Source organism: Rhopalosiphum padi, chromosome 4 (genome assembly GCF_020882245.1).
Source record: "Rhopalosiphum padi isolate XX-2018 chromosome 4, ASM2088224v1, whole genome shotgun sequence".
Taxonomy (NCBI): Eukaryota; Metazoa; Arthropoda; class Insecta; order Hemiptera; family Aphididae; genus Rhopalosiphum; species Rhopalosiphum padi.
Genome location: NC_083600.1, coordinates 52,922,041 through 52,934,644, shown reverse-complemented (window position 1 = coordinate 52,934,644; position 12,604 = coordinate 52,922,041). Strand labels below are relative to the sequence as shown.

The 12,604-nt window shown below is 27.9% G+C and overlaps 1 protein-coding gene across 1 annotated transcript in view; it reads right to left on the bottom strand.

The window, feature by feature from the left end:
- Nucleotides 1-12,604, bottom strand: part of LOC132929580 (atrial natriuretic peptide-converting enzyme-like) — a 91,511-nt gene that overhangs the window by 43,023 nt on the left and 35,884 nt on the right. Inside the window, 2 exon segments of the mRNA XM_060995030.1 lie at nucleotides 7,190-7,498; nucleotides 9,082-9,510. Coding sequence (XP_060851013.1) covers nucleotides 7,190-7,498; nucleotides 9,082-9,510 — 738 coding nt within the window.

Genomic DNA, 12,604 nt, shown 5'->3' with positions numbered 1-12,604 from the left:
TTATTTCTAAATCTCAATAAATCAACCATCTTACTCCACTCACTGTCTGAGCAAACTTTACCACCCATACACAATATAAAAATCCACGAATCGAACTGTAATACATTAGATAGCTGTGATTGTAACTCGGTTAGTATTGTCAAAAACTGTAAGTATTTAGGCATAGAAATGTGCTCTGATATGAAATGGATAAACCAGATTACATCCGTCACAAATAAACTAAAAAAAATGATATACATAATGAAAGAATTACGTGAAATATTGCCTTTCAAAGACATCAGAACTATATACCTAACACTATTCGAGTCAATAATATCGTATGGCATAATCGGATGGGGTGGTGCCTACAACAACGCCCTTCTAACGCTCCAGAAATGCCAAAACACTATACTCAGGGTCGCATACAAAAAAAATTGGAGATTTCCAACCGAAAAACTATTCGAAGACTTTAATGTCCTCAATATAGAACTCTTATACCTAAAAACAATCACCATATATCTGAGAAAACATAATCAATTGGATTCTATAAACCATGGGGTGAACACCAGGTATGCAGCTAGTAATTTTTCCTTAGATTGGCCCTCTAAAACTAGTTGCCGAAAAGTTTATTATTTTTTGGGCAAACAGATACTTAACTTGATGCCCAATGATATGGTTATATTACCGTTACCCATATTCAAAAAAAAAATTAACCACTGGTTACGATATGAATATGTGTGTAAAACTAAAAATTGTATGTAACATTCTAATTCACCACTTATTTTAGTGATTTAATGTGATTTATTTATGAAAAACTCATTATCTGTATTTTAAAAATGTAACATGTACCTTAAAACATTAATAATTATTTGTAATCTAAGATAACCCATGGGCCTCCACACGAGTTTTTTTCTCAGTGAGGCCCATTAATCTGTTGATATTAATTTAAATAAAAAAAAAATAAAAAAAATACTGTAGTATGATAATTTTATACACATTATATATGTGTATAATATATTATTACTTGGTTATTCTTTAACAGTCTTTAATATATTTATTTTTTGTATAATTTAAATTGTACAGTTTTACCTAATAAGACCGTAAAAATGTAGTAAAGTTAAAGTTAGAAAGGCCTACTAAGTGTATGATATCTCGTGGCGAATTGATACTTGATCCTTAAACCGACCTTGCGTGTGACTCAAACATATTTAAATCGGACTGGTGTGCATTCAAATCATAAAGCTCTTATGTCGCCTACAATATATAATTAATAACACTATTGTACTTAGTATTACAAATATTTAGACATACAATCACAGAACGATAAAATAATTTAAACTATATTATAATATAGTGTGTGCACACATTATTCAGTGCTGTACACACAATAATGTAGCGTTAGACGTTACGTGCAAACAACAAGGAAACGTAAGTAATTAAAACGTTTGCCGCAAGCGAGTGTATTCAGAGTTGGAATACTTAGTAAATCGCGATAATGTGGTGATGGAAAAATAAAATATTGCACGCGGAAGCAAAAATAATAACCAAAACTTTCATTGGATGATGGTAAATCGTAACGTTTTAGTAACTCGAATACGAATTGCTATTATTATTATTATAAGGTATATATACTAGAATTATTATTATGATTAAATATAATTAACTGATATTCCAGTCGATGACTTTGGCTCCTTAACGTCGATAAATGAATCAATATCTGGTTTAAATTTGAACGTGTTATAAATTTATAATTAATATTGTAATATTTGTAGCTTGGTATACATTAAAATAAAATCGCTGACCTTTTGACATTATAAGTACCGTTTTGGGAAAGAATTATATGTTCCTAATAAGACACGTATACTCCATTATAAATTAATAAATACCTACTAATTATGCATATAATAAATATTCAATATCGTATACAAATACTTACGTATCAGTGTCATATACATGATTATTGTATGGAAGAATTCCGTCCATAAATGGAAAAAAACCTTAAGTAACCTCTGTTAAGGAAAAATACGAGATTTTTAGAAAAGAGCTGTAGGTAATAAGTATATACTTATTAAGCCCCCCCCTCCCCCCACAAAAAAGGTGTCAGGAATAATTGTTGATTATGCTAAATAAAGATACTCAAGCAGCTCTCTAAATCCAATGGTCTAATAGAAACTCAAGTCAGTTAGGTATATACTTTTTATGTTATTATCTTTCGCAATTGCAGCTATCACGTTTTATCATAACATAAAGTGGATTTAGCTCATGATTGCAATGAAAAATCTAATTTAATGGCGCATACATATTTATTCAAAACAAACGAATAGTCATTAAATAGTGTTTTAAGTGTTTTAAAAAAAAATATTTCATACAATGTTATAATAAAAAAAAAGTCTATATGGGTGGATTTGAGTTCCCACATCCCCCTTGTATATTCCCGGTATCGTCCATAGTTTATAGTGTCGCGACTAGGAAACACCGAAGAAATCGTTATAAAAGCAACGGGACATCAACATTATATTAATAAAAATCAACGATCATTACTAATATAATTTTCTACAGATCTTCCGAAAACCGCTGCCGACATTGCTGTGATACAATTTATACAACACGTGTTTGATGTGCATAATATTATGATATTATGTTAAATACTATCAACCTTGAAATGCGTAGAGAATATTAATAATAATATCGTGATATAATGCCCGCGCGTATGCCGCACCGGCGGTGGTATCGATATTATAACATTTACAACACTTTTCGTACTTATGCACTGTATGACGCGTCTATCGATCCGTTTTATAGAAGACGAAAGGCTCTTACAAGCGAAATCCGCAGAATAATATAATAATATGCTTTCAGAATAAAGCTTATTTCTCCTGTTTGATCTTCGGGAAATAATAACAGCAATACGTGAAATGCGGTGTACTATGTGATACGCACGGCCACTTGTTGCGCACACAAACTATATTATATAGTCGGCACGTTACCGAATCGTCGTACACATTTTACGGCTGTCATCCATTGCGTCCAATTAATAATATTACGTCGTAAATTCCGTCCACATTATTGCGTTTTATTCGAACATTATCGTTGGGTATGACATGTATAATATTAATGCAATGTGTACACCAGAGACGCATTCGGGAGAGAACAATCTGCAGTTCTTTCGAGAAGTCAGCCTGCATAAGGGAAGTCATAGGAGGTATTACTATTTTATTCATTAACGCGCGTCGTAGCAGTTTGCTACTATACACAATACAATTTGGCGACGGATCGTACTTAGCTCTGTGACAGAAATCCGAAATGCCCAATAACACGTCTAAAATTACATTGGTAAAGTTATGTTTGCAGATATTTTGGAAACAGAAACACTTCCCGTCCAGTTTAGTAGTCAAATAGAATGCCAAATTAATTTGAATTTACCTTATATACACACGTAGTCCATACATTATATTATTATATGTATTGTATGTTACACATACGTACAAATTACAAAACGTTTTTCAAATACGAAATGCGCACAATAACGCAATATCGCCGTAAACCAAAATCATAAGCCTAACTATAACTATAATCAGTAAAGCAATTATTATTGTCTACCTATAATTATTTCGAAGTCCGAACACAAACATAGAGTGGAGAAAATATATCGTTGTTATTAATAAACATATGAAATTATATTGCATAGGTACTTTATTATACGCGGATTTGATATTTTTCTATCAAATAAAAACTCTTCTTCAGTTAAAAGTCTATGATTTTTGTTTTTGAACGAATTTAATTAAACATCAGCAAACCCGAAAACAATTGAAAATAATATATTGTCTGTTGCATTTTTTTTAAACTATTTTGTAATATATATTTTACATTTTTCGAGATCAATATATTATAAATTACAAAATATTTAACCACACATATTTTTATTTCGCCACAGTATTATAACGCTCTATATACGTACTCGTGAGTTAACTACAGTATAATCGTTCTAAATATCCATTCAAACTAATCAAATAAAGATTTAAAACAAATTTGTTTAAAGACCTTTTATGACTATGATAAGATAACTTATATATAAGATGGCCATATTGTTTGTATCGATCCAGCGCAAACTTCTTCGGAATAAATAACAAAATCATCCGTATATATACATGATACTATAAATGTCACCGCCTATGCTGCATTTAATGCATGACACGCTTTCTAAAACAAATGCCGCATAAATCTTCATGATTATTATAATACTAAGCTATACTATCCTACTTAATCCGTGGATAAAACGATTAATAAACGAACAAAATAATATTTTTAAAAGGATATTTTCTTGTCCTTGGCAACCGAATTAAATTTAAAAAACTCTGTTTTTTACTGCATAACCTTTAACCAATGGCAACCAGAGGTCCATAAATAAATAAATACATTAATTTCTGTATTTTAAAAACCAAATTCATATGCATGGCACAGTTGTAAAGGGTTTAAATTCCTGAATAAAAAATTAGAGTTGATCACTAGGTAATACCGATTTGCGCAAAATAAAAATCATATACAATAATATGTATTTTTGTCTATTATTTGATAAAGAAAAACGTATTATTTACTTTGATTTTGAAACAAAAAAATAAAATTAATACAATTGTTAATTATTATAAACCATTATTACCACAAAATATACACGCAGATAAATTTGGTGTAAAAGTACTATTAATAAAAACGTATATTTTTATTTTATCGCAAATAGATTATGCCCAATAAGAATTAATTTTTTTGAAACGAATGTATAGATCATTCTAACTGTCTGTAAAAAAAAAACGGTCAAAATCGGTTTAGTTATGTTGAAAGTTAGCCCAGACACACAGACATTTTAATGTTATTTATTTTTATTTTATACCGATAAATATAGACTTAAATGTGAGCAAACCACACATACAAGTGTATCAAATATTTTTCAATATTTCATAATTTGTTAAAACTTGATGGTTGACTTTTCACTAATAACACATTGACCGCCATGAGATCTAAAATGAGATCTCTCCAACTTTTTCCTCACCGCCACGACGTTTTTGGTAGATATACTTAGATACAGTTTTGACGATTTAAACAAAAAATGATAAAAAAAAAACCAATAATGATATTTACAAACTTGTTATATATTCTGAAAGTGGCAACACTGTACTTTTCAAATCTGATGAAAAAATACCGATTATTGATACCCTAATCGAGATCTCACTAAAAATCAATTTTACTGAGATCCCATATGGAATCTCAGTAATCAATAATAGTATTCTTTGTGAGATCTCGTATAGAATCTCATGGCGGTTATGAGTAACATGACAAAAAACCCATGGCGGTCAACGAGTTTTAAACATTTAGACGATTTATGACTATAATATTGTCTATGTAAGCGAAAATAATTATTTTGCCATCAAACTTCGTTTAACTATATAATATGGTCGATACACATTAATATCAATTAACTTGAAAAATTGATCTGTCGGTCCTTTACGACCTTTGTACCCTAAAATCACGAGGGATTCTGTTAGTTATAAATTATAATAATATTAGTAACAATATCTATAATATGATGTATGTTTTAAAATATTATCCTTCATATAGACTTAAATCTTGATTATATATAAATATACATACATATACTGTAATTGTCTTGATTTTTAGTTTCTAACTCGTATTTATCAAATTATTATTTTTCTCAGAATATAATATAATAAAATATCAAATATCCAAAAACGAAACTCGTACACCGTAATATTGTAATATAAAGAATTTTTTTTTATATTTTATGGCTACATTTTACTTAAAAATTCTTGTAAAATGTATTTAAAATATAGTTCTCTTACTCCATCACTCATCACATCATCTAAAGCAATGAAGCTTACTGGACGTCGTTGGCCATTGATTTTACTATTAGTTTTGTGGAGGTAAGGAACATAATATAATTGTCCATACTCATATGATGATAATATTATATATTATATAATAAGATTATTTTTGATAGGATTTATATTTTATAATTTTTATTTATCTATAAATCCATTTATAATATTACTACATATTGGTCACAAAAATATGTTTGATTTTCAACAAAAATTGTAAATATTATATTATAGATTGCCCTAAATGTTAGCAGATTTGAGAGTTGAAACAATATGTATTTATACGTATGCCCATTAAGGGTTACTAGTTTAGTTAAACTGAAAAATATAAATTTTGCTTTAAAGTTAAATTTTATATCAACTTATTCAACTTATTTTTCATTCCTGTCCAAATTCCAAATGATAAAAAATTAAAATATCAATCTTAACATTGTAGATTCATAAAGTTTAAACATAAAAATATGTCATGGCATAATAATTATAAGCTATAGCATAATATTATTCCTAATCGTATCATGCTCATAAAGTTATCAGTAACCGTTGATGTATTTCAATGTGATTAATTTTTTTCTGTAGATTTTATTTGGTAGATGAAATATTTTGGAGATTCATTAACCTAAAGAGATGCAGCTTACACAAATTGGATATCAAACACGGATAATATAGTAATTTGGAACTAAAGTTTATACGAAAAACTCTTTTAACTTCATAGTTAGGTTATGTTAAAATGTACATTATAAAAGATAATCATTTTAATTGCACTTGTGTACCTATAATTAAAACCAAACACTTATAAATATTATATGTCAGTTAAAAATGATATTTACAGTTCAATAAATACGTATATAGGTAATCATATAGGATTATTTATACAAGTACATAATATGCCGTGTAATTTTTTCCCCGTTCATCCACCCTGCTCAATAATAATCATTTTAATGAAACAGCTTAACCGGATGTTTTTTTTTTTTCAAACAAGAGGGATAAGAACAATTATACGAACAGTGTTGTTATGAATTTATACATTTTTTTATGAACAACAGAAAACAATACTTCTTAATTGTGAAACAAATTAATTAAAAAAAAGTTTCCAATTATTCGTCTTATACAGGCCTACAGCACAGGTTCTCTTATCCCAAAACTTAGCCAAGCAAGTTCACGATTTCGGCATTTCGCTATAAAATTCTGCAATGTTCAGATTTATTTTTTAATACACCTATAGCGTTTTTTTTCTCGCGGGACTTAGATAACATACGACAATAGTATAAACGAACTCGATTCGGAGCGAACCGAATTTTAAAATAATGATTTTCTATATTTACCCGGTGTTGCAGCGAGTTAGGTGAGTTTTCATTGAACTCGACGACTGCTTGCAGGCTGGCTGGTGTCGAATGGCTCTTGGTCAGCTCGGCCGTGCTGCTGGAGCTGATCGGACCGCTGTTGGCTGGCGAAAACCTAGCACGGCCATTCCATTGATCGCATACCACGTACCTGTCTAGTATGAAACGTTTCTTGTTCGACCTGGACGGTATCATTTTGGCGTGTGATGACAACAATGGCGTTTCCATGCTCTTGGTCGAGTAACCGGGCGACGAGTTGACGCTGAACGAGTCACTCCAATGACCGCTGTCCTGTGAACGTTATTATACCACGGTATATTGATATTATTATATGAACGTAAATATTGACCAACAGCAACACGATATAAGATTATAGAATTGTTAAAAATCGCGTTTTATTAGCATTATAATATTATAGATTATAAATACAAGTATAACTTAATGTTTTAGAATGGCTTGAGCTTGCATGATCGTCTATGTCAGGAATTTGACCGATTCCCCACAGATAGCACATACACCTTATTATACGCTTTTCAAGATTCATTATATATTTATTATGTACTATCATCGGAAAAGTAAAATACATTGAATTATATTTGAATTTTGAATACAATATTCGTATATGTTCAATACACATAATATAATATACTGCCTATTGTATAATATAAAAATGAAAAAACTTTTACTCGACTGACTACCCGTTATACGATTTATTTTTGTGATTACCACGTCACATAATTTATAGATAGAGATTATTTTAATAGTCATAGTCCAAGTATTTACATATATTACATTTACAAACTAAACCATTAAAAACTTGGTTATAAATGTAAACATATCTGTCAAAAATAATGTTAAATAAAATTAAAAAAACTGTATTTATTAATTATTTTAAATTAAAAAATTAGTATTTCACTGAAAACTATTCTAACCAACAAATATAAATTGTTAAAGATTATGAGCTTATCCTTGAAAATTGTAATTAACTTGGAAAGCTTTTCGCCTGCTGTGTTTTTTGAAGATAACCGAGTTTATTTCTATAAATGTTAAAAAATAATTTTCAGGCCTCCAAAGATATATTTAATTAGTAGTTTTTATAGTAATAGGTGTACATTTCTTTATTAGTTATTTAATAATTTTTAGAAACATATTATATTCTATTACGTACCTATATTATATTATATTTCCAGTTAAAATATAAAATTTAAAGTAATCGATTGAAATAAAGTAAGACTTGTTTTTAATTAAAATTGTATTTTTATAGTTAATTTTAAATCTCTTTTTCGATCTAGTCTATCATGGGTACCGACTATCTGATACTATTCAAATGTGCTATCTATAATATACCAATTATGATTTTGATCTAATAGCATTAAATAAAAACATTTTAATGCTATATTTAGTGTTTTAATAAATTAGTCTTTTAGTATTAAAGAAATTATAACCAAAATAGATTTTAGAGAGCTTTTGACATATTATGATTACTTTCCCTAGAACCTAGATAACTATGTTACACCGATAGATGATAAAAAAAAAGAAAAGGTTATGATTATCCGATTGTCAAATCAAAATATTATACAAACCTAGAAACTTTTACTTAACCTATCCAGTATCTATCTATAAGTAACAAATTGTTCAAGCCTTATTTTTATTCAACATTTATTTATTGAAATGTAATGGAACAAGACATGAATTTTCAGAGAAGCACCTATATTTCCGACAATATAATAGAAGACTTACAATATAGGCAGTGTTCTGACTTTTTAGAATAACCTTCCTAAATAATGCTATAAATATATAAGTACTGTGGAAGTACCTACTTCATAGACAAATGTAAAGTTAATCAAAATACTACTACCACCATATCACCTCACCTGTCTATTAGGTGACATAGTCATAGCTGGTGTCATCATCTCGTAACTCTCGCGGCTACTACCGTCCAGCGGCTCAGAAATGCATTTGATGGGTGGCGGTACTTTGAATCTTCTGGCGCGTAGTTGCGGTTGTTGCTGCGGTTGCGGTTGCTGTTGTGGCTGCTGAGGTGGCTGTGGTGGCTGTGGTTGTTGTGGTTGTTGTGGCTGCTGCGGCTGTTGTTGGACAACGACCACGTCTTTGGGATGGTCTTCGATGTACCCTCTGATGGTCTGCCGGTCGGTCGGTAAATCGCCAGCGCAGATGTTTGTCGCACGCGGCGGTGGTGGCAACTTGTATTGGGCCGGCCGGGGACCTATCACTGGCGGTCCCGGATTTCGTCTTGCTGGAATCAAAGGCACCCCTGTCGGTGGAGTGATCGAGTACAACGTCTGCAAAAAAAAAAAAAGTTTAACGTGTTTAAGGACGCATTCCGGCAAAATTAAAGCGAAACGTCAGTCAGTGTGGCTTATATTAACAGTAAAGAGATTATACGACGTGGAGTATTTTTCGATTTGTACCCACATTGTATAAAGACTTCGTTTTTATTTTTATATTGTAGTGTTATTGATCGTGTTCTATACATTATGAGATGAGTAAAAATATAAATTAATATTTAAAGGTGACAATTTTAATTTCAAGAGCAATATTATCGCACAAGAACTCAACGTATATAAGAACGCCAAATGACAAAAATCAAATCTCTCAAGTATTAATTTAAAGTATAAAATCACACGTTTTAGATTTTATCAAATTTCAATTACGATATTGTATAGTCTATATAGAGAAATTTAATCAGTTAACCGTTTATTTTATAGCGTTGAAAAATACGTTGGAATTATTTACGTTTTCTTTTGGTATCTTAAAAGGCGTATACCAGCGATCGGCGGTATATTTATAGTACTCGTATATTTGACCATTTTTCTTATAATGCATATTTATATTATGTGTATACTTATACCCAACATCACAGCATCCCATTATGTTAGATTTAAGTACCAATAATTTGTATTTTTTTTATCAATTATTATTATACTAAATCATATTAGAAAAAAAGCTACAAATAAATTTTTCCACGTATATTATTTATATATTTAAAATTCTGTCTTTATACTATAGATGCATTTACAATCGAAATGTCACATTTATAAAATTGAAAAGTAGAATGCATACAATAACATATAAAACGCTGTTCATTTCATTTGTTATTATTTTTATTTGAAATTCTTTTTCTACCGAAATTGTACCTACTTATATAGTTATATAAGTTAATACGGAATTAGTCAATAATATAATTCAATGTTTATACATGATGTGTTTCGAACGTAATATTTATTTTTACATCTTTTCAGTTTAAATTATATTTTATTTGTTTAATAAGTTAAGTGTTAAGTACTTAACGCGTGTGCTATTAATCTTAATGGTTATAAATGTTTTTATAAGTAACAGCGAAGTATTTTTGGTGACTGATGTACCTAAGTTATAAATGTTATAATATTATTTTTTCAATACATTAAATATAATACATTTTTATATATTATTATATAATTTAAAATTATATTAAACTCAGTTTTATTAAGATAAACTTAAATAAACCATATAACCAACAACTTTTACAAACGTGATTTCAAAATAATAAATAAATAAATAAATAAATAAATATAGGTATTTTCGCATTAGCTAAGAATTTAAAAAGTAATTGTTTATAAAAAATATATTTTTGTTATTTAAAGCAGGTAAAAAATATATTATAATTTATAATATAATACCTCATCTGTATCTTCTGAACAATAACGTGCAAATACAATAGTACATACACTGTAAACAAAAAAAAAACTTTTGATATTTTTCCAACTTGTATTTTCTCTATGAAGAAAAACTAAACAGCCTCTTAATTTTAATATATATTTAAAACTTTTTGATTTTAAATTTTAAACAACTTTTTATAAATATTACTTGACATCAAGATGAAATTCTTGATAAATACGTATCATCAACTAATATAATACAAGTATATCTTTATTTTTCAACAAAATTACATAAAATTGGTTAAATAGCGTAATCCTCAAATACATGTTTGATAGTTTCAAAAAAAAACTTGTAATTAAAATATATATCAATCACTTTAAAATCATGGTTTTTAATTTTTTTATTATCTTTAATTTAAGATAGATTGTATGCATACCTAAATTGTTTTAATTACGCTAATTAATTATGAATTAGCTAGGTTCTTTAAAAATTCGTTTAATGTTTTGCAATTGATAGATAACTTAAAAGTGCATTCAATGCCTAAATATTGTTCTTTAATAATATTATTGATTAATGTTTTTAATGAAAAGAGAAAAAAATAATGTAATAATAATAGTATTCAGTATTAAGTATTCAAATACCTATACTTTACGACAATTAATTTTTTTTTATACGCAGTATTATGCATTACATTGTATTTAATGTGCTTATGTATATTAACTATATATTATATACACAATATTAATAGAATAATATTACGATTATAATATCATATAATTGGAGTAAAATTAATATATTATACATTATATATTATGGATAAACGGATAATCTGTACATTTCCAGTCATTATATAGAACTTCCCGATATTTATAAAGCCCAAAGTAATAGGAAGTTACAAATAATAATATGTTATTACAAAATATTGGCGTTGATCTGAAGTCAAACCTCGCAATTAAAATTAATTAATCTATTTGGGGAAATGCAAAATTGGTGTTTGTTTTTTATAATGCTTATATTTTATAACTATTAGTTTTCGACAAATATATACAAATCAACTCTTTTTTTTTTATAAAAGTTTTTATTTTTTTAAACATTACTCATCTATTTTAATTTAATAGAAGCAATACTTAAATTTTTACAAGTACTAAGATATAAAACTACATTGCATTGCACAAATTACATATACTATTAACAACATAACAACACTCATTTAACGCATGATTTTAATAATATAATTATAATATTTCAAACGTAAAAAACTGATTTAAAAATTATTACATTTATTAGTACTGAAACTATTGTAATAATCCATAGCAAATAATCTTAAAATGACGCTAATTTATACATATGTTTGATATAAGATACGTAAACTTGGAATTTTTAAATACAAACAGAAAAGGTGAAAAATAATTTCATGTAATTTATTTTTGATTATGATTCTGTTTCTTTATAAAAATACGCAAGTATTTATCAATAGTCTTGTAAAGTATAATTTTTAAAAGTATTTAAGTACAAATACAAATACTTATTTCTAAAAGCATTTAAAATTCGTATTTAAATAATAAGTAATTATAGATACTTTCAATTGTTTTAAAATGTTTCCTTAACTTAAAAATCAACAGAACCTATTTTTTATTTTCATTTTCATGTTTTAAATTAATTTTATTAAGCATTCTGCATTTTACACTTTATCATTTGGTGTAAATAATAAATTATTCAACTGTTTTATTTTTTAAG